Raw genomic sequence first — 24,246 nt, forward strand, 5'->3', positions numbered from 1 at the left:
CTGATGTTAAAATCGTATGCAAAGTGCTGGCCAAAAGGCTGGGACCGCACATGGGCTACTTAATTCAGGAGGATCAGTGTGGCTTTATCCCGAGCCATAGCACGTCCATGAATATACGGCGCTTAGCACATATACTACATGATACACAGGCGGCCCCTGAGGTAATAACATTGGTCTCCATTGACCGCAAAAAAGTGTTTGATATGGTGGATTGGGGCTATCTGTTGGAAATTCTCAGGATATTGGGGGTTGGGCCACTGTTCTGCACGTGGCTTAAAATACTAAGCATGAACCCAGCAGTCAGGGGACCACTGGGTCGGACCACTGGGTCAAACCAGGTCAGTACACTGGTTACTTGGGCGAGGTACGTGGCAGGAATGCCCCCTTGTCGGCACTGCTGTTTGCTCTGGCCATAGAGCCTAATGCAGTATGGGCCAGACAATATTTAGGTCACTGGGGCATACAAATAGGGAATGTTGCTCACCTTATCTCGTACGTGGATGACGCGCTGTTCTACATCACGTCTCCGCGAGAGGCAATTCCAAAATTTGCTGCAGTTGCTGAATCAATTTACAACATATTCGGGACTGCACATTAATAGGTGCAAGTCCTTGGTTTTCCCCTGGCAGGGCTAAGAGAGTATAGGTCAGAGGAGATGCCTAGACTGGGAGTAAGATGGGAGACAGGCCACTTCAGGTACCTGGGGGTGTAGGTAGCACACAGGGATGCAAAGTTACTTCAGCTGAACATGACTAGGGTAGTTGAGTCACTGAGGCATTCAGTAGAATTCTGGAACACGCTGCCACTGTCCCTATAGGCAGAATAGCTGTGGCAAAGATGGTGATGCTGCCTAGATGCCTTACAGAATGCACTGCGCGTGATCCCTGCAAAGGTATTTAGACAACTGAACTCATTATTAGTATCCCTGTTCTGGAAACTATAGGTCCTTTTGAAGAGATATGAGATGGGGGGGGGGGGGGGGGGGGGGGGGGAGGGTGCCTAGATTTGAACTATATTACTATGCGGCGCACTTCAGCATGCGGCGCAATGGTTAGATGAGGGCGACAACTGGTAAAAACGTTTACTCAGCGGCCGGGTGTAATCAGAGAACCTACCTGTCATTTTGATGGAGGGTGCAGGGGTGACTACAGAAATACCATGCATAGTCGGGCAAATGGCCTTCCTATGGCAGAAATTAGTGGAATGGGTGTTGGGGCGGGCCCCATTTCACCCGGAGTTACCCATCCGGCAGCTAGTTCCCAGTGCGAAGGATGGTAGAGAACATGTCCTTCCAGGCTTAGAGGGAGGGTGGCTGCATGGTACTGGCGGACTTGTATGTGAATGACTCCTTTATTACCTTTAAACAGGCGTGCAAAGGATTTCACTTGGGGCAGGGGTAATATTTCCAGTATGCGGGCCTGGAGGAACTGGCCAGAGTCACATGGCCCACTTATCCAAATACGTCCCAGACCACTGAGACCCTAAATATACTGCTAACATGTGGCAGTGGGGGTAGGCTGGCATCATTGTTGTATAATGCTAGGAGTGTGGATTTGGGGACCCTAGCCCTTAAGGCAGGGGACGCTTGGAGCGAGGACCTGCAGGCGCCATTGCCAGAATAAAGCTGGGTGAGGGTATGTGCATTAACGCGCAAGGTATCTTGTAATGCCCGACTGAAGCTACTGCTTTATAACTTCGTGCTACGGGTGTACATGACTCCTGTGAGCCTCCACCGTATAGATGCCAGTCATTTGCATGAATGTCCAAGATGTAATGGGGCCCACTCCGGGGTTATGCAGCTGGCGTGGAAATGCCCAGAAGTACAGCAGTATTTGATTAATGCAGTAGCGAGAATTTGTGAAGGGGTGGGAATCTTACTAGAGGTTAAACCAGAAGAGTGCCCCCTGGGGCTGGCCCCGCAACCCAAGAAACGGAAAATGGGCAATAAGCTAGTACACTTAACATTGGTGTTGGCCAAATGGAGGGTGGCTATATACTGGATGGGTGAACGGGCCCCAACATTTGAAAGCTGGATAAGGGATGTGGGAGAGTGGTCCCTTGTAGAAGAACTGCATATGAAAGCCTGTCGTAATAACGAGAAGTTAGGGGAGGACTAGTAACCTGGAGAGAGGTATGCAGGAAATTGTTAAACCCAACAGGATATGGAAGTGAACAGGACAATGGATCTGACAGCAGTAGCGAAATGTAAAATTGGTAATTGAGCGACACCCTAGCTACGTATGATGCTCAGTATACTGCTGTGCCATTAATGTATAAATAATTGTGAAATGTGTACAGGACTTAGATGTATAATGGAAACAAGCTGGATGGTATTATTATGGTAAACTCTGTATATGATCGCTCAGTTATGGTGTGAAAAAAATTGAATAAATAAAGTTTAAAAAAAAATAATTCATGATAGTGATGGAAAAGATTTTACTTTACCCCATCCCATCTCTGCCTCCTCCTATGGAGAACAGCTGTCTGACGGAGTTGGGTGAAGCTAGTGGCTTTTAGTCTTCGCCTGCCTCAGGCCTCTTTTACCCTCCTGGCCTTGATACAGTGGCGAGCTCCTCTCTAGCTGACATACTCAGACGAGTTTGTCATTTTGGATATGACAATTCCTTGAATGGAAAGGACGACTGAACCCTTACTTGGCGTCCTTCATCATAGCCAAACAGGGGTAGAGCCGATGCTTCCTTATAGTGAAGCTCTGTTTGACATTTTGTTGGGGCCTGGGCTAAACCCGATACAGGGACCCCTGTGAATTGCTCTTTTTCTCACAGACACTGTCTGGCTCCCGGTGATCCAGCCTGTCTCCTCAGCCATCCTACTCATTACAGCTTTTTGGCACAGCCCACTTCAGCTGCCTAAAATACCAGCCCTCTTCTTACTGTTCCTTTAGACAGAGAGTCCAGACGGATAGATACTTGTGGAAGGCATATTCCTTCACCACCTCTGCACTACGATTCCTTAATACTTCTTGCGTCCTTGGACATTTTCCCCATACATTGTGGGACTCACTGACACGTCTGCTGCTCTACCTTCCGGATGAGACCCTGACGGAGACCTGGCTGAACCCCTCCTCGGGACCCGACATCGCCATAGCCATCCCGGAAGGCTATAAGATCACCCGCAGGGATCGCACTAATGGAGTAGGAGGAGGAATCGCCATTGTCCACAGGAACACTTCCAAAGTCTCAACCAACACAGACAACACCCTCAGCACCGCCGAAGATCTGCACTTCCTGATCCACACCGATCCCAACACTACCCTCAGAAGAACCCTCATCTACAGACCCCCCCGGACCACGAGCACAGTTCAGCGACTCCATCACCGACCTCGTCAGCACACACGCCCTCGCCTCCACGGACTACTTCCTCCTCGGGGACCTGAACTTCCACCTCGAAAACGACGACACCAACTCCTCCACCCTGATCGCCATCCTCGGACTCGGACAACTCGTCACTACACCCACCCACTCCGGCGGCCACACGCTTGACCCCATCTTCTTCGCAAGCTCCCACGTCGCCACATCACCGAGCTCCACTGGACCGATCACCGCTGCATCTACTTTACCTTCCGGAAACCCACCACGCACCACCGCACCCAACAGATGCCGCGCCGCTACTGGAATAAAGTCACCGAAGACCAGCTTTCCACCTCCCTCGCCTGGAACCCACCCACAGATCCGACCGACCCCCGACACCGCCTCTCGCAACCTCAAACAGTGGATCAACGACTGCGCCAACACCCTCGCCCCCCTTCAAGAAGCCCTCCAACACCCACACTAGCAAGAAAGCCAGCTGGTTCACCAAAGGCCTCCAAGCGAACCTGCCGAAAACTCGATAAAACCTGGATCCGTGAACGAACACCGGAAAGCTACACCGCCCACAAGAACGCCACCCGCAGACACCACCACCTCATCAGATCCGCCAAAAGGACCTCCTGCAAAGACCGCCTAGACAACAAAGCACACAACTGCAAAGAGCTCTTAAACATCGTGAAGGAACTTTCCAACCCCAGCTCCAACATCAACGACATCCCACATTCACAAGACCTGTGCGACTCGCTGGCCATCTTCTTCCATCGCAAGATCGCAGACATCCACGACCGCTTCAACACCGTCACCACCCCGGCAACCACTGAGACCCCTGCTCCCACGACCACCAACCGCCTGATCTCCTGGACCAACATCAACGGCGACGACACCATCAAGATCATGAACACCGTCCACTCCGGATCCCCGGAAGACCCCTGCCCATACCACATCTTCAACAAAGCCAGCAGCACCATCGCACCCCATCTCTGGAAAACCATCAACATCTCCTTCGAGAACGCGACCTTCCCGGAGAGCTGGAAGCACGCAGAGATCAACGCCTTACTCAAGAAACCCAAGGCGGACCCCAAGGATCTCAAGAACTTCCGACCCATCTCCCTGCTCCCGTTCCCGGCAAAGATCATCGAAAAGGCCGTCAACAAACCACTGACGAGCTTCCTCGAGGAGAACAGCATCCTGGACCCGTCCCAGTCCGGGTTCCGCAGCAACCACAGCACTAAAACTGCCCTCATCGCCGCCACCGATGACATCAGGTCCCTGCTAGACAACGGAGAAACCGCGGCCCTCATCCTCCTGGACCTGTCGGCCTCCTTCGACACGGTCTGCCACCGCACACTACGAACACGTCTCTACGATGCCAAAATCCAAGAGAAAGCCCTGAACTGGACCTCCTCCTTCCTCTCCGGCAGAACACAGAGCATCCGCCTCTCCCCCCCCACCCCCCCTTCCGCTCCCAAGCCACCGAGATCATCTGCGGCGTACCCCAAGGCTCATCCCTCAGCCCAACGTTGTTCAACATCTACATGGCACCACTCGCCCACATCGCACAACGGCACGACCTCAACATCATCTCCTACGCTGACGACACCCAGTGAATCCTCTCCCTCACCAAGGACCCCCACGCCCCCAAAACCAACCTCCACGAAGGAATGAAGGCCGTCGCCGACTGGATGAGGAACAGCCGACTGAAGCTGAACTCAGACAAGACGGAGGTCCTCATCCTCAGATCCACCCCCTCGGCCTGGGACGACTCCTGGTGGCCGACTGCACTAGGAACGCCCCCAACACCCACCGACCACGCACGCAACCTAGGGGTCATCCTCGACTCTACCCTCTCCATGACGAAGCAGGTCAACGCAGTCTCCTCCTCCTGCTTCAACACCATCCGCATGCTTTGCAGGATCTTCTAGTGGCTCCCCACCAAAACAAGAAGGACGGTCACCCAGGCCCTCGTCAGCAGTAGACTGGACTACGGAAACGCACTCTACGCAGGAGCCCCGGCCAAACTCCTGAAACGACTTCAACGCATCCAGAACGCCTCCGCATGCCTGATCCTCGACATCCCTCGCCGCAGCCACATCACACCCCAGCTGAGAGAACTACACTGGCTCCCTGTCAACAAGAGGATAACCTTCAAACTCCTCACCCACGCACACAAGGCACTCCACAAGACCGGAACAACGTACCTCAACAGCCGACTCAGCCTCTACACCCCCTGTCTGGAGCTTTAACTGTGCTAACAAAGATAAACAAGTACTTGCTTACTTAGAGAGGCACCAACTGGCAGACATTATGCTATAGGAAACTAACCTGCCCTCCAAAGACTCTCACAAACTAATCACTAAATGGCATAGTAACATAGTTCCTGCTTGTAATAGTTATTCATGATGGGTGGCCATTTTGCTCCCGAAGAGTTTTAACGTCAAATTATTGCAGACATACACAAATAATAACAGATGATTTTCTGCTGCAGGACAGGATACTGCACACGTCACAGAAAGATGGTATTAAACCATCTGCAAGGGTTTGGATAAAAAGCTATGTTTCTGAGCCTCTCACAAATACTATTGAGATAATACTGGACTGCCTGCTCTCAATTCATCTGTTCTCATCGTGACGGCTGCAGAACACTATTTTCACAAGGGGATGGCTTTCAGATTTCAGCACCTGCTACTGACCCTATGTTGCTTACCGTGTAGCGTCTGGAAGTCAGTTTTTCTGTATTTGTTCCTCGACACCCCTACACCATTAAGATAGATCCTCATATCTCAACTTGGTCTGAACGGGCACACAGCTGCTCGTGAAATGGAACCCTTTAACTTTGCCATGCTCGAGAGAGGATCTGCAGTTCAGGATGATTGTATTGCAGTGATGCATACTATGCAATTGACCTATACACAGGATTCACCCACGCCCACATTTACCTCATCTGGTAGCTGAGAATTACGAGATTGTAGAAACACATTGCGAGCAATGCTATAGACTAGCATGACTACAATCCATGTATTAATCAGCATGATATTGTATACTCGCGTGGTCTGGCACCTCTTCCTCATGGGGTTGGTTATAGCGTGCTTACCCAGTGGTGCTCTCCCTGCCACACAACTCTTCTTTTCCTCTTTTGTTAGAAGTGCCCTTCTGAGAGTCGAGCTATGGAAACTGTGTGACTTTATAGCTGAGGCATTTCCTCACGCTGGAAAAGTTAAAGAAATTATGGGATAGAACATCAGCTCTTACATAACAATATAATTCCTTCCCCATGGTACCAAGAGAATCAGTTCTGCTGTTAAACGTCTTTCACGACACACTTATTTGTGGGTTTTCCGTGCATATAGCATTTCACTATAGAGTAGGTGACTCAGAAGATAGGAAGCAAGATGACTAGAACCTAGGGTCCACATCCACTGACCAGCAGCGTAACTAATGTTGCACACATGTACATGAACCACTTGCTCATAATGTATTGATTGCAATGTTGCTGAATTACATTTGTGATATCCGTTTTTCTTACTTTCCAAGTATTAGCCATCCATGGAGTCAGACGTGCCCTGCTGAGCACTTGACCGTCCACATAGACTGTGTAAATATCCTGCCTACTCTGGAATCCTACATAGGGCAAGGTAGGGTCACCATCCTGAGTACTTGAGCACATGCGACCCAGACTTGATGCAGTCTGCGCCAGCGGTGGCGCTGATTTGTTTTTACAATCCAGAGCCCAATGCAGCCTAGTTTTAGAACCCCAAGGTCCTCTGACCAAGTGGCACCTGGTGGACTGTTACCCATGAATCACCTGTGCATTACATTGGGATGGGGCATTATGGGCAACTGTAAGTTGTTTTGAAACTTGCAGGATTATTTGTTTGTTAGTGATCGCCCGGCTACTTTCACAAAGATTGGACACACAAGAATCAACACTATGTATTTGAAAGACTTTAATAAAATCAACATGCAAACCAAGTGCAGATAATGTGTAGATTTAACTCTAAAAGCAAACCATATAGTTGCAAAGTTTTAAACGTACCCTTTCCAAATAGCAATTAGTTATAGCATGTATCAATGTTTTGTGACTGAAATGTGATCACAAAATATTGACATTTTACTTTCTCCCAACACGGGATAGTAAGCCATTCACTAAATGGAAGGCATCACTATGGGCCCCTTTCCCCTTGGTGAATGTAAAAAACGTTTGTTGGGAGTAGACAGTGGTCCAGGAGTCCACTGTTCACTCTCAAGGGACCTTTTTAAAAGATAAAAACTTTGTAAAACGTTCATGTAAAAAGTAAAGCACCCTTGAATAACAACAACCTTGGTGCAATTTCATGCCAGGCTCGACATGGCAGAGGTGGATTACACGAAGCAGGGTTTCCCAGTCAATGATTTTATTTACCTTTTAGGTTTATTTTTCAGCTGCTGAGAAAGTCCCTTCTGCTCAGTCAGTCCACACGGCAGGCTTTTCAGTGCCAGGTCTCCTTCAGGGCCAAGTCCAATGAGGTCCACTGAGCCCTCTTGGGATCAGGAGTCTGTCTGCTTTTTGTGTCTCTGAAGCTGGTAAACAGATTATTAACCTATTTTGTGATTTTTTTATTTTTTTTATCTTGTTACGGAATTGTCAAATAGATTTGCGACATTCCATAAAGCCATTCAGCAGTCACAAACCGTGTGATTTATCTAATTGCAGAGTTTGTAAACTGTAAATGGCTACATTTATCTGATGCCATATCTTTGTACCCCGTAACCTATTATGTTGCTCTTGGTGTAATTTAGACTTTCAAATTTACCTCTGGATACCATTGGTCATATGGTCAAATTTATAGAAAATCTAGTGAATAAACGCAATAAAAAATGTTTGGGGTTTTATCTCTGCTTTATCAGTGCCATCTGGTTTTTGTGTTGTATTTTTTTTACTATTATTTATTTTCCTTGTAAACAGCATTGGAAAGATAATGAGTTTGAGTGTTTCATTATCATGCTCTATGGGTTTCTAAATGCTACCACCTTAGTACGTTCTAACTGCTGTCTTTCCTTGTGCTTGGAGGGTCCAGGGCAAAAGTAATTTGGTTTTTCACTGGAGAGTGGCACAGTACTGCGTCCCTGGGACCAAATGACTGCTTAGACACAGGATACTGCTCAGTAACTGCTGGATTAGGAGCCCAACGATAGCCCTCGCAGATCTGCAAGAATGATGTGTCATTGAAATGAACATAAAGCTGACCGTTTATAAATATAAAGCTTTCCAGAGTTAGATTAAAATGTTTTTTACTGCTGTTGTCTACTCTATAGTATGAATTTATTTTTACCACAAATGTTTTGTACTTGTTTTCCACAGATATTATATTTCTAAAGGTGCAGTGGTGGATCAATTGGGCGGTGATTTGAATTCTACTCCGCTTCATTGGGCCATCAGGTGCAGTATTAAAAGTGTATAAAAATAATTATTGTGACGTTGTGCATCTGGATATCTGACTTGGCAGCGATGTTTATGCCTGCGATATATGGGCACTGGAATAAATATATTGTGGAACAGTGATTCCCAACCTGTGATCCCTGGGCTGCTGGAGGTCTGCAAAGCCTGCTGAGGGAGTACGCAATTACTTCGAAAATTAAATATGTTTTGTAAGAGCAATAAACATTAACCGATTAATAAAGTGTATGTAAATAATGAAGCTAAATGTACAATTTCAAAGTTTACAATGTTCTGTAAATGTGAAGAAATTTGAAGTTGGAGGCTAAACATTAAGTTAGTATCCTCAGATTGTTTTGCGAGAGCTGTGCAGGTGCATCATACAGAACAGAGTGGCCTCAATTGAATTTAGAAACACTCCAACTCTCCTGTTATTACTGTTTTGATTTTTGTTATTTGATTGTGAATTAAATACATTATTTCATAATTTGCTTATTTGTATGATGAAAGCTTCTTTCTGTATCGTCTAGCAGTTCAAATCATCAAAAATGCTTAGGCCAAGTTACCTGCCTTCCAGTAATTACTCAGTGTGGATCCCTGATTCCAATAGAAATTCAGTGGGGGTCCCCGGTTTCGAGTAAAGATTATCTAGGGGTCCTCAGAAGTTAAAAGGTTGAGAACCACTGTTGTAGTAGTTAACTATGCATTCAGCTATTTAAAGAGCCATGAAGAGTGCCTTGGGTTTCATGTATTTTAGGAAACATTTTATTAAAGATAAATATGGCTTCAAAGAGCGAACCTTACATTTTATCAAAACTCTGAATAACCAAGTTACTTCATACAGAAATAATGAATAAAGGACTACTACACATGCATCTTTCTGAACTGCTCTGTGTAAACCTCACTATTCCGACTTGAGTCCACTATTAACTATTGATTTACATATTCTTTCCTACCTTTTTGTCGTTTAGGACCCATTAAAACACCTGTGGGTAGACGTGCACTATATAAGTCTGTATGACATAACATTAAAGTCTGATCTAATTTTCTCCAAGATATGACTTTAAAGAGAGAGCAGTTGCCACAATGAAGAGGCTACACCATTGTGCACAGGACAGGCTTCAGCCGATAACTCGCTACAGACTCGTCAGTATGCTAGACGTCTGATGTGTGAGTACGACTGTGTAGCATGTGGGCGGTTAGTGAAGCTGCTCGTGTGGCTTTCTCTTTGCGGTGTGGCTCCATCAAATTCTTTGCCGACCATTAACCTGCTCCTCTAACTGCCAGTGGATTGCCCTATGTTGCAGATGTATTGCAGCTTATCCATTTGAATCCCGAGTGACACATCCAAGCTGGTAGAATGGGCTAGTCTTTGGTATCCCCTCTGTGATGGCCCATTGGGGTTGCTCACTAGGAACCTGCCAGAAGTTGGAGGATGTAGACTGAGGTTCAGCAGGTAACCAGGCCTAGTTGTACTGCAGTGGCGAAGAGTGCGAGCAAAGAATCATGTGAGGCCTGTGATGCTCTTCAGCCCAAACTGGCAAGGTTGAACTTGCATTGTAGTGCGGCGTATGCATCCAATTGAGGTTGTACGGCGTCTGTTCCAGATTGATGCACCATGGCATGACTCCGCCCGCTCTCCACACTCCCCAGATGAGATCAGAAGGTACCGGCTTCCTTTTTTCTTCCCAACACCCTCCCGTGCCCTGTGCCACTGACCTTTGGATCTTCTGAATCGCGGTTGCAAGCTGGTGACACAAATAGAAAAAAGGAGCGGGGAAGAGAGATTACTAAAGTGTTGAGGAGACCGGCACATTTTTGAGGACTCTGTGAGGATACCTTGAAGGGTGCAGAGTGCCAGACAACAGATGAGGAAAATAGCATTGTGTACTGTCCCCCTCCCGGAGGTGCTGGGAGAGCGTGAGGGAGTATCCGCCATGGGGATGAAATGCTAGTAACAATCAAGAAGATGAGGTGATAGAAAAAGTAGGCTGAGGGCAGGGTTATGAGGCGAGGGCAAGTGGAGGAAAACAAGAGCTCTTAGACTTCTGGAAGCACATAAAAGCTCACTCACCTCCCGTAGACCCTCAAGTTTTAAAACTGAAACGAAGTACTGCACACTATGCAGAGTCTCAGCAGAAATCACTGGAATGATGAGAAAAAGGCATTCTGTCAGCCCCATGTCTTCGAGACCACAGACAGTTCAACATGAGGGAGCCCCTCCGTTGCCTATACTTGTGACATTTCAAAAGACTCTGTAGACCAAACTATTGATATAGTTTGTGAAATGCCACAGCCCAGCACCACTGCAGAAAAACTCCCTGGAGATCAATGTGGCCTTTAAAAGCTTGAAGCCCAATGAGGCAAAATGGTACAATTCAGCACAGAAAGCTAAATTAGTCAATGAGAAAGCCCAGATCAGTAAAGAAAGGGACCTCTTTGCAGCCACTCAACCTATGCCACCCTCTAACGATCCCTCTAACAATCCCATCTACGGGGAGGAAAGTAGGCCACGTCTACAAATGGAGATTATACAGATCCTTGTGGAAGCCGAGGTACAAGAAATCCAAAGGCTACAGATTACCTACACTATTGCAGTAGAACCCAGAGGTAATGGTTTATGGACCCATCGCAGGTGGCAAGAAAACAAATGAGCTATCAATCCAAAACCAAAAATTGAATTCCACAGCTAGCATGACAAGCGATTCATCAAGTGGGACCCTAGAGGTATGCATTCCGTTCGAGACATAAGAGCTCTTATTTGACACACCACTGGGCAAGTTCCGTTTCACAGATTGGGCACAGGGCAAATATTAAATATTGAAATATGCAGAGACCCCTAGGAAACTGGACCAGAATGACAAACCCTCAGTACTAGATGAGGAGCTCCAGGGTCTATCCCTATCCCCATCAATATCCTCCTTCCTTTCTTCACATGAGCGAAGAGACTGACCCGTTACCAATTCAAGCACAGATGGAAATTCATCTTTTGCCCCCCCACCCAACAGATGCTGGTCAGACACCCAAGGCTGAAAATAGAGCACTAAGAAGAGTTATGGCAGCATGTGTGGGGAAAAAGGGTAAAACGAAGTACCATTCTAGCTACGCTGTCCCTTTAGCAAAGAAGCAGTCCACAACAGCAAATGTAAATGCTAACATAAAACCCCTAGCATTGCACCATCGTTTTTGTTTTTTTTAAAGATGCCTAAGAGCTAAAACAGAGAAAGAAGAGTCTAAATTATTGTAAACACTCAAACCAAGCCGAATAAACCTATTAATAAAATAAATCAGGACCTATTAATGCATAAAAGCCAGGAATAGATTTAGACGTCAACAAAAATAGGCCAGGAATAAACCTGGGAGAGCATTCTGAGTGACTACTAATAGTATAAAAGCTAGGAACATATTCAGAAGTCAACAAAAATAGGCCAAAAAGCAACATCTATGAGCATTTCGAGTGAGCAACAAATGGGCAAAATATAGAATCCACAGAAAAAAAGAGAAGTGCAACACAGACCAATCAGTCTGTGAGCCTGGCAATCATACCACGAAAACATTTGTTACAAAGTAGGAACTGTTTGCCTATGTTCAGAACGAATACAACTCATGGTGAAGTTAAGCTAGACAACAAAAAAAAAACAATATGGCCGAAGCATCTAATTTTGGCCTAAGTATGGCTCTGCTATAGAAACCAACACAGAAAAACCATCAATTTTTCTCTTTATTTAGACCCCCCAGCGAGCTCTGTAGAAAAAATGCATCATCTCGAGAAACATTTAATCACCATGGCAATTGTTGAGGAAGCAGTCTCTTGAACAGAGCACTAGAAGAGGCATCACAAATGTATCTTTAGCAGGATGCTACATAAGTGACTGAGTACACACAATGACCAAAAAAAGGAAAAGAAGTCACAGGAAACCTGACTGTAAGATTTGATCACAAGAACACACCTGAAGACCAAATAGTAAAAAAAAAATAATGGAAGTGGGATGTACAAATGTTTTTCTTCAGCAACATCCCTGAAATTTCAGCCACTGACGGTAGACCTTCACACAAAGACAAAGTCTAAATATGGTTAACGGACAAACTGGGGGATGGCACTGTTAAAATGAGTACCTCCAAAGGAACAAAAGACAAAATTCATTATCAGGACCAAGAGACTACATGATGATGATGAAATGTATTTATAAAATGTGCCTGTTATCCCCCTTTAGGGTGTCCTAGCGCTAATAACTTGACACGGGTTAAGTTTACTGAAACAGCCAAGTCTTTAAATTCTTGCAAAACTGACAATGACTGGTTTCTGCTCCGAATGACCTGAGGAGATTGTTCCGTAGCCGTGGGGCTAGGAATGAGAAAGAGCTTCCTCCTTACTGCTGATAGTTAATTCATGCAATATTGAGAGATAATGTTTCACTATATCATAACGTTTGACCTTTCTATCTGGATCGCACAAGACAATTCTGGGTGGATGACCAACTCTTTGTTGGCTACGTGGGTGCCAAGAATGGTCGGGCCGTACAAAAACGACAGTTTTTGTCCATTTTGGGCCGTACAAGAACCCATCTCTGGATGGCTCTTCCTTTGTATAAGAATCTGCTATTCCTTGGCGAAAAAAGACCCTCCAGTAGGGTTGCGTGCCGATTGCATCAGGGCAACGGCAGCTACTATTACTTTGGGACGTGGAGTCCCTCTTCATGACATCTGCCAGGCAGCTACGTGGGCTTCACTGCACATGTTTACAAAACACTATTGCCTGGACAGCCATGTCCGGAGAGGCGGCCTCTTCGGCCGTTCGGTTCTCCAGGACTTTCTGGTGTGAACTTGGTTCGCAGACCCACCACCGGGGTGGTGTTGCTGGGGTATCTATTCTAAGTTGAGGAATCCATAACTAATTGTCTCTTTCAGATGAACAAGTTACTTACCTTCGGTAACGATATATCTGTAAGAGACATAGATTAGTTATGGATTCCTCAACTTAGAATAGATACCCCAGCAACACCACCCCGGTGGTGGGTCCTATTGCATCCTCCCCGTACTGCAAATAGACTTCTAGCGTAAGGGACTCCCTTTCAGGGACCTAGTTTTCGTGTACCAGTGGTCAGTGTCTTGCATGGCTCTGCACTTCTGGCGTGGAATGTAGTGTAAAGAACTGACATCATTCCGGCGACCATGACGCCAACGACTAACGTGGAGTTCAGACGCCACCTATCGACGTGCAGAGGTACTGGTGAGAAAAACATTCTCCGGATCCAGTCTGACGCTTGGGGGTAATTCTAAGGTGAGGAATCTATAACTAATCTAGGTCCCTTACAGATATATCGTTACCGAATGTAAGTAACTTGTTCATTCGTTACATTCATGTGATCATCACCCTTCCGATGCAACATTCGGTGTGTTCCCATAGTGGAAATTTTAATTCCTGCTAGTAACAACCGTACAGTGTATGTATTATGCGGGATAGGGATGAAGAGGGGGGGGGTAAGAAGGGAGCCTGGGGGGTTGGGTTAACATGTCTGCATACCTCCGCCAATTGCCTCCTACCCTTCCATGGTGCCTGTAACTACTGCCCTCCAAGCTTCACATTCTGTTCTCTACTGTTTCCCCAGGGTGCCTGGGGGCGAGTGTGAGTTATTGAGTTTCTCGCTCATTGTAGGAGAAGAGAGTCGGAGAGAAGGAAGCAGGGACTGTGTTGAGGGGAGCAGCAAGAGAACTAGGAGCACTGGCGGGGATATAGCAACAGCATGTAAAGGCCATGGTTTGCGACAATGAGACAATATGACCATCTCTGTATGGTTGTGGGTGTGCCAAAAGGGGGAGATAGGGAAGGCAAAACAACTCCTAATACTAGTAAGAATAGTGAGAATAAGACTAATACTAAATTGGATGTCGTAATTGATTTTTGTCAAACCCAAGAGCCGCTCTGAATTAATTGCGATTTAAGTCGGCTATTTTTGTTTCCCTGAGGACTGGGTGCATGTGTAAAATATGTGGAACTAGATATAAACTGAGATTCACTCCCTGAAGGCGCATAAGAGACAGTTAGCAGACCCCCCAGAAGTATGTAGTGACAAGTGCTTGGTTTGAAAAAATAATTAAGTGCCAGGCCCCCGTCAAGAGGCCACTGTAGTTTGCACCACCTATTGCCTCTGCTGGCATCACTAATGACAGAACCAATACAACTATTATCCATCACACTGGGCAGTAGGTATTAGTCATTTTGAATGTACATTAAATTAATAACCACTGTTGTTGTGTTCATCTGTAATTTAGAAAAACCGCGCTACCATATGGCATACTGTCATGAGTGCTGGGGCAGACAGTTAAGTGCCAGTGCCCAGCATCAGAAACCACTGGCTCAAATTAAATGCTACAGTACCCCAAACAAACCGAGAAACACTAGAGGTGTAAAGCAAGAGCGAATCTGAGATACATGCTCACTCTTGGAGAATAAAAACAGAACTTACATAGGAAAGGAGATAAACTACAGATGTTATAAGCCTGGTTATTGAATCATGAGACCAAGTATGACTATAATGGGGCTGAGGAAGCCGTTTAGGTCGGCGGCAGTAACGCGCATCAGCATCAAAGAGACATTACATGCTTACCTCGCTTATTTGTATAAAAGCCCTGAGAGCCCTATGGGAGACCGGGTTGGACCTATCTGGATGGCCTCGGGTGGCATGGCACATATAGAGTTTACAGACCACCCATAGTTAAGGTTGCATTGGAAGACAGAGAAATTTGAATATCTGGGGATTCAGGTGTCCCACATGGACGAAAACAACTATTGGCATAATATGGAGAGAGTATTTGAGGGTCTCGCTGGATCTTTCAGATAATGGAACACTTAGCCTCTCTCTCTCTTTTTGAGAGAATATCATTGGGCAAAATGATCTTCATCTCCAGCTGTTTGGTATGTCTTGCACAATTTCTTATGTGCTTTGTCTGGAGCAACTTTTAGAATTTTACAAATTCTTGGTGATGGCGGGGAAAAGGAGTCCAGTATGTTTGGACACTTTGAAATTAGACTTCTCAGAACGCAGTCTTGGACTGACTAACCTGAAATTGTATTATATTGCGTCCAAGTAACAACTTGTCACCAGCTGAATGCAAGACTGGCACAACTGCAAAGCAGTTGCTGCAAGGTACCTAAGGAGTGGAGACACTGGTGATCTTGCCCAAGAAGGGGAGAGCCATCCTGACCCACTACTCACACATTGACTGACAGGAATTGCCTGGGAAATACCTGTAGCCCGAGTCCTGTGGCAACCCCTATTTGCTGGTCAGTAAAAAATAAATATGGTTGTTACAGCCATACTGATGGATAGGCAATGACATTTCAGTGAGAAGTGAAATGTTCTGAATCTGTTCCCTGAGGTTCCTTTATTCCATTCGCACAGGCACATGAGACATTTGGAATTGGTCAGAGTCTGTGCTTACAGCAGGGTGGTAAACTCTGCCAAGGATATTTAGATGAAATTCCATGGGGTACCTGTAAGAAAGTGGCTCTGTATATACTGTTCCTTAATAGGTACAGGGTGTACAGAGTCCACAGTCCCCCAGGGTTTGACAGAGGTTAAAGTTAGATATAACCTTACTCTCTAAAGTGGTAGCTTGGTCGAGCAGTAAGGCAGTATCAGAGGACAGTGTAAAGCATTTGTTGTACACACTCAGTCAGCAAATGGTCTCACACACTCAATAACTGAACTCTAGGCCAATGGTTTATATATAAAAAATATATGCTTGTTTTATTTTAGAACCAACACTAGGATTTAAAATATACTTTCTCAGAATGAGATGTTTCATATCAATACTTTTGCAATATGCAATTGACTTTTGTAAACCGTTACAAGTGGTTACAATAGGCAACTCTATTTTAAACACAACAATGCATTGAGCTCAATGGAAAATTCAAGTTATTTGCAACAGATTACTTTTTAGATTACTTTTGGAATTCCAGGACTGGATCCTAGATTCAGTCCTGGGTCAGTACTCGGAATCAAGTGATTTAAGTCGCCTTAATTACTGTAATGATTTTTAAACAATATTTAGCTATTTTAAAAGTTGACACTTAGAAAATATTTCAAAGAAAACAGTCAATGCTTCCCTATGGAAGAAAATTCAAGTTGCAGGTACAGTATGTTCTCGTTACTTTTGTAATCCAGTACTGGGAGCCTAGACTCAGTACTGGGACCTTTATCCAAAACAAGTAAGTAATTACGTTTTCAGCTATTATACGATTTTTGAAGAATATTTAAAGATTGCAGAAATCGACACTTAGAAGAAATTTCACAGAAAAACAGTCAATGGTTTCCTATGGAAGAAAATTGAGTTAAGGGTAAGTAGAAAAACAGTCAATGGTTTCCTATGGAAGAAAATTGGGTTAAGGGTAAGTACAGTTGTAAGTATTTTTCAGAGTCAGTGCTGGGCACCAAGATCCAGCACTGGAAGCTCACTTAAGAGCAGGTGAGTAATTTCGTTTTCGTTACTCAGCTGATTTTTGGTGAATATTTTAAGATTTGAAAAGTCCACACTTAGAAGAAATTTCAGGAAAAAGCCAGTCAATGTTACCCTATAAGGAAAATAGAGTTAGCGGCCTAAGGGTAAGTACTCGACTGGCAGAGTTGAGGTTCTGGGCATAGACTTAGGGGTCCCCCAGGGTCAGGTAGGTACAGTTGGTTCACCCTCAGCGACTCTAGGGCGGCCGGGTGCAGAGAGAGTTAGGCCCAATGTTATCCTATGAGGGATAGGGGGGCATTGGTTGGTGGCTGCTGACTGGCAAGCCACGCGGCTGTGGGAGCTGGGCTCCTGGTCACTTACTCAGGGCAAGTTGGGAAGTAGGTAGGTGTAGAGTTTTCACTGCCAGGGCCACTCGGGCGGCTGGGTGCAGAGTGCTTTTGAGCCTTTGGGTGCTCAATTGATTTCAATGGGAAATCTCCGGTTTAGAAAAAGGCTGCAAGCTCGGAGACGAGGACTTTTCAGGTGCCACCACCACTTTGAGAGGTAAGTTGGGTAGTTGGAGGTTAGGTAGGTACCCCGGGATTGGGCACAGGGGGCCGCAGGGCGCCGCGTGCAGGGGTGCCTTTTGGTGTCGGGAAATCTTACCCTCTGTTGATCGCGGTAGGGGGGGCACCTTGTTCTGAGGCTGCAGGCTTCTTCAGGAGTGTCGAGGGAGGTCCTTGGGTGCCGGACTCGGGGTCACAGTCGCCGTGGGGTCGTCCTCGGGGTCTTTGTCCACTCCGGCACTGGCCAGGCTTGGCTGGTGCAGAGTGTGCTGGGTTCGCGGTTCCGGGCTGCTGCCAGGGATTAAAGGTAGGTTTTGAGTAGAGCCTCTACTCGTAGGAGTCCCAGGGGCTTAGAGCCAAAAGGTAGCCAGGTCCTCCGAGGTTTGTGAGGTTGCTGGCCACAAGAGATGCCGGGTTGGAGCAGGAGCAGGTTCGAGGGTCGACAGACAGGCCGGTAGGGCTGGGGCCAAAGCAGTTGTTGTCTTCCTCTTTTAAGCAGCTGCAGGGCAGGTCTTCTTTCTTGTTGCTCTTCTTTGTAGTTTTGAATCTGGAATCTGGGGAAGGAAGGTTCAGGGTGCCCCTAAATACTAGATTTAGGGGTGTTACAGGTAGGTGAAGGGCAGGGACCATTGGGTCCCTGTCCTGGGGTGGGTACACTCCTATCCTGCCTCTCTCCTGTGGGAGGGGGGCAGTAGCCTAGTCCTGATAGGGTAGGGCTCCCCATCTTCAAGATTGCGAGAGCCCGGAGATGTGCTTCACCTCGCCTCCCCCACCTGAGGGGTGGGGTTGGCAGGCTGGCACATCCCCTGTCCTTATTTGGGGTTTCCGGCCAAAGCTTCCCGCCAGAGTGGGGGGTTGCAGTGGCCTGGGGAAGCTCACAGAGGCGGCATGCCTTTGAAGCTTCCCCCTGCCCATCCTGGGGGAGGAGATTTAGCACCTCGCCCAGGATGTGCATTGTTGCAGGCCCAGGAGAGCAGGGGCTCTCCTACCCAGGGGTCCAGCATCATGTCTGCTGGGTGGCAGCCTAGGCAGCCTCAGAGCAGACGTGGATTATAGGTTAGGTTTAAGGGGGCACCTCTAAGATGCCCTCTGGGGTGCTGGGTACATTAAATCGCACACTGGCATCAGTGTGGGTTTAATGTGCTGAGAAGTTTGATACCAAACTTCTCAGTCTTTAGTGTTGCCATTATGGTGCTGTGGAGCTCGTGTTTGACGAGCTCTCAGCACCATGTACTCTTAAATGGCAGCAGTGCACTTACAGTTCTCAGGAATGGACCTGGGCACAGTAGGGGCACAGGGCTCCTGCTCCTGTGCCCACACAATTGGCATAAGGCACCCAGCTAGAGGGGTGACTGATGTATGCCATGGCAGTGTAGGTGATGGGCATGGCACACAGGGATGTGTGTCATGTCAACTTTGTCTTTGTCTTGCACCCAAACACTCAGCCTGCAAAGGCAGTGTGTGTGTGTAAGGGTACAGGGCCTCTAAGGGTGGCACAAGGAGTGCTGCAGCCCTTAGAGGCCTTCCCTGGTCACAAGGCCCTGGGTACCTAGGGTACCATTTACTAGGGGCTGACATGTGGCCAGGGTTTGCCAATTTGCGTTTGGTTTGTTTTAGGGCAGGAACATAGGCCCTGGGCACCTGATTGGCAGGAGTCCAGGGCACACTCAGTCAAAGTACATTCAGCAATTCAGCAAAGAGTGGGGGCACACCATGCAAGAAAGATGGCACTTTCTCACAGTACCCGATCGATTGTTTATTTTGCTGGCTCTTATGGATTTGGGAGGGGGCGCAGACTGGTGTTCAAACTGTACGGAACACTGAAGGCACAGACAGGAGACAAAATCCTCTAAAGGCCAGACAGAGATAAGATTTGAAGGACCCTATCACAGACAAGGAATGAGCAATGGCCTGTATTCAAGTTAAACAAGTTTCGGGTAATGCAAGATTTAAGGCAACCTAATTCTTCTGCTTACATTACACAGACATGGTGCCTCAAAAGATTAATTAGATATATCCTGGGGAGACTTGGATTGTCCAAGACATGAGGCGAGAATGTGCTCCTTCATTCACGTGACATTGACGTGCAGGCTAATAGAAGATAGATGTAGGAAGGTAGTAAGTAGGAGAAAGGTAGTAGACCGCCTCTATGGGATTACAGGTAGTAAACTTGAAACTGTCTCTTAAACAGTGCATACTGTAATTCCAACATTAACCAGCATTGGAATAGCCAATAGGGCTCGCCTTGGGGACATTATAAGTGATATGAAGTAAGTGTAAGAGCTGTAGTGGGACAAATGACTGGATTAAACAGTGAAGAAGCACCATATAACATAAGTGCAGCCAGGGAAATATAAGGACATTTTGCGAAATTAGAGGAAGTAGATTGAAGGAGCAGTTCAGGGTTTGTTAGATTGCAGGGTTAAGCAGGATCAACCAGAAGAGTGGAAAGATTGCAATAGGTTGAAGGAGTGGAGTATCTGTAAGAGAATGTAAGAGAACGCAGTTGAGGCCTTCGCCGTTTGTAATGAGACAACTGTCAGGGCAGTACAATACAGCAATTATTAGGCACAATGGGCCCGTCGGGGCTCTGAGCCCTGGCAACACTGCACCTTCTGCACCAATGGTAGCCACGCCCCTGGTTCTTAAGGGGATACGGGACAGAGGCTGTGGTTTCAGATAGGCTGTCGGTGGGGTGCGTGGTTGCTGGACATGGGGTCACGGGTGGGTTGCTCAGAGGCGTGGTGCTTTAGTGGTAGGCTGGGGATAAAAAGATTAGAGCAGAGGTAGGAAGTGAGAGGGGGGAAGGGAAAGGAGTGAAGGGTTTAGGGGAGAGGAAGAATGGAAATGTGCGATGGAGAAGAGATGCGTCACTTTGTAAATATGGTGCAACAAGGCACATTTTTAACGCCGCTGGTGCGTCACATAAAGTGACGCACCGGTGGCGTAAAAGTGACGCAAGAGCTCATAAGTAAGCCCCCAACTGTGTTGTCAACTAAGGCGCCATCGATTCAACTCTCTTCCTTCTGCAGGTTACAAGCAGCCACCATTTTTAAAAACTCTGGCTTTAACCTCAGTTTGTCTGACCCTTGCTAGAAGGGCTACACTTCAGTATTAGGATAAATACAATAAAAATGTATATACTGAAGGCAGGTAAAGCATGTTGTAAAGAAGAACTCTGCACATCTGCGCTTTAAGTGAACAAATGTAAGGAAGTGTAGCAAGACCCAAGTCAAGGGAATAGGAAGCCAGGCTGAAGCTTACTGTAAAATATCTGGATCTCCAGTGAAAAGAGGCCGAGGCCTGCATGGGTGCGGCAATAGCGTGTTGAGTTGCACTGACGAGCATACGGCAAGTGAGTGAAGGGAACTAAAGTACTGGGTATGGTCTACTGTCAAGTTAGGCAGCGTTAGCCAAGTGACAACACATGGATGACCGATAGCAAGGCGGTGACACCCCCCTTCCCCCACACCCCCTCTTCTGGCGCAACACCTGAATATCTGCAGCCCAAAAGTATTTGGAATGTTGGATTTTAAGATTTGTATGTGTTATAGCAACAGAAAAGCACAAATTTAAACAATTACTTGGATAATGACATTGAAGCAATTCTACAGTGAAAGTGTAGAAGGATTTCATTCATGGAGTTTAGCACAGTGGATTAAATTTATACTCTTTTTCTGCATCTATTTTTACAGCCGTCTGTTGAAAGACAGCTACATAGGGCACCGCATTCAAGCTGTAAATTATCTTTAGACCATTCATTTCAAAATTAAATAACATTATGTTCTTGAAATATGAATGAGCATGTTAGTGATACAATAAGAGCGGATAACATTACTGTAGCATAGTCTTTTGGTCTGGAAGGGCAGCAGTAATGGCATGAAACTTTTTTCTCTATCGTTTAAAATGACCAGAAACATAAAATGTACAGGACAGAGGCACCTATCAAACCATGCATCCGAATTCTGGCTCACAACACCGGGTTTGAAATCCCTGGGTCGAGGCAACACAAAAAAAATTACGAAAAGACCACAAATAAAGTCTTTAAAATGGCCTCGCTGTTCCAGGATGTATCTAACTGAACAATGCACGCCGTTTCCCCTTTTAATAGCAGTAATAAACGTCCCGCTCTCGGGTTACCAGCCCTCTTTTAATACAAACTGTGCATTTGACCTCTTTACTCAGTGTTGTGACTACGTGAAATGCGGAACCGATAGCTCGGGGAGTGAAGCTCCCGTCACGCCGCTCAGGTCTTCACGGGTCTGCGTACAGTGGCGTCTGACAGCAGTGTTCCCCCTCTCACTCCCAACGCAGAGGCATTCTGAGCTCCAAAGCTGCTGAGACGGATAAAGACGGCATGGGCCATCGAACCACCACCGCTACTAAGAACAAGAAGGCGTCGGCCTGTCCAGATGGGCCGTCCTAAAAGTGGACAAGGAGGTAACCGAAAAGCCCGGTTTTCAATCACGCACCAGCGTTTATCATAAACGATGACGCGTGTCAATTGAAAACAAGGGCGGGGCTTAAAGTTCCTTCCGAAACTGTATTGATTCCAAAAGGCCCTCACATGGCGAGAGCAGCACATGCGCGCTGCTAACGCCTCCCGAGACCTAAAAAAGGGAAAATGAGGTGTAAGTTTGTAAGCTTGGGATTGGTTCTGGTGAGACAGTGAATCGCCATTCAGTGGCTATGCCTGCAGAGTCCAGTAGAGCTGGAATGGAGGAAAGATCATTTTGAATGGGCCTTCGCTGAGGAAGTCTATGTGAAGGCTACTAGATAGACTCAAAAGCAGTAGAAGATCTAGCCGTATGGGCCGAAATGTTGGACAGAATGGCTAATTCACTGGAGGATGGTTCTTCACCTCCCCAGCATTTTGCCCATGATACTGGACTTAGAGTAACAATTATTCAATAATATGATAGGTGAGCAGTGTGACTAATCCCTGTGAAAGTGGATAAAGGATAGCTTACTGTTTGAAAAAAGGGAAAGATGTGGTTTTAATTCCTACTTCTGTGCATAACACCTCTGGCCCTCTGATGTTATAATTTAATCTTTAATTTCTCCAGCCTTCTCTGTTTCTTTTACCTTTTCAGAAACGTTTCCCTGCCTTCAATTTTGCTTTCCTTAGAGTTTGAGACCTGACCATTACCATGCTCACTGTTAGCTCAACCTGCATTATGTACTTTTCCAGCTCCAATCGTAGCCAATTTGGGCACTAACGCTCTGTGCAGCAGTGTGTTGTGTCTAAGCGATGACTGTGGTGAAATATTGCAAGTAAAGGTGGTATTGGTTGACATTTGGGTTGTAGCCTTATGTCATTACGTTATACCCTTATCTGCTAAAAATGCTTTCAAAGTTTATTTCTCACAAAAGGTAGCAAAAAACCCAATAAAGGTTTCACTTAACTACCAGCATGTATTATTAAATACATTCATTTAATCTTGTCACAGGAATGTAGCACTTTTTCTCAAATTCACCTAATTTATCTATTTGTTATTAGTTGATGACATTCGGGTGTCCTGTTGTGTTGCATCATCATGTTGTGATATTTCTTAAATTAGAGCCGTACTGTATCAGATACAAGATGTAATGCTGTGGTCTTGGTATATTATCATGTGGTTTTTTTTTTTTAAATGACTTACAGCAGCAGTTGTCTATTGAGCTAATATCTTTACAGTTATTGTTTGGTACATTTCACCCGAGTAGAGGCAAATGGCTTATTGGATGATTATGCTGATCTGATCAGCAGTCGCCATCTCCGCCACCAATTGCATTCACCGGCCACGATACTTCATTGTCCTAAAATATTATCAGTTCCAGGGGAGATGTGATGGGTGCATGTGTATTTTTAGAGTAGTTGGGTGTGCGTTTCGAGATAAGGTTGCTGTCCAATAATGTAACGCCTTGTGATGGAGGACAATTGTTTTTTCTTATTTCTTTTAGACAAGGACATCTCCAAATGATAATACAGCTGCTTCAGTATGGGGCAGACTCCACTCTTATTGATGGCGAAGGTTACAGCGGTTTACATCTTGCAGTGCTATTTCAGCACATCCCTGTGATTGCATATTTCATATCAAAGGGCCAGGTATATTTTATATCCCAACTATTCAGCATGTATTTTTAGGTTTTGATAATGCTTTGTAATTTATTTGGCATGCAAATGTATTCTCAGCAAATTAAGAAATAACTCTTAAGAAATTGGCTACATTTCTAATACATAATTCAGCAAAATGAGCCCAGTTTGTTGGGCTTTTAACCTGCACGCGAGCTTTTGTAGATGTCATAGAGTTTTTGTTTAGAAACTTAATGAAGATGCCTATGGTTTTAAAGTTCACAAGGTGTGCAGAAGTAAAGACAGAGACTCACTAAAGTGGAGAGAATCTAAGTTTAAATATGTAAATGCTACCATTCATCCTGTTGAGAAACTTCTAGATCCTGGCTGTTCTAATTTGTCACGTGCAAGCAGAGCTCTAATGTATGAATGACTAGGAAC

General features: G+C 46.0%; 1 protein-coding gene across 1 annotated transcript in view; it reads left to right on the forward strand.

The window, feature by feature from the left end:
* The window catches only part of ZDHHC13 (zDHHC palmitoyltransferase 13), a 268,872-nt gene that overhangs the window by 74,776 nt on the left and 169,850 nt on the right, over window positions 1–24,246 (forward strand). Inside the window, exons 4-5 of the mRNA XM_085643583.1 lie at window positions 8,668–8,745; window positions 23,694–23,838. Of these exons, the coding sequence (XP_085499709.1) occupies window positions 8,668–8,745; window positions 23,694–23,838 (223 nt within the window). The remainder of the gene's footprint in view (window positions 1–8,667; window positions 8,746–23,693; window positions 23,839–24,246) is intronic.

Source organism: Triturus cristatus, chromosome 3_1, assembly GCF_964204655.1.
Source record: "Triturus cristatus chromosome 3_1, aTriCri1.1, whole genome shotgun sequence".
NCBI classification, from domain to species: domain Eukaryota; kingdom Metazoa; phylum Chordata; class Amphibia; order Caudata; family Salamandridae; genus Triturus; species Triturus cristatus.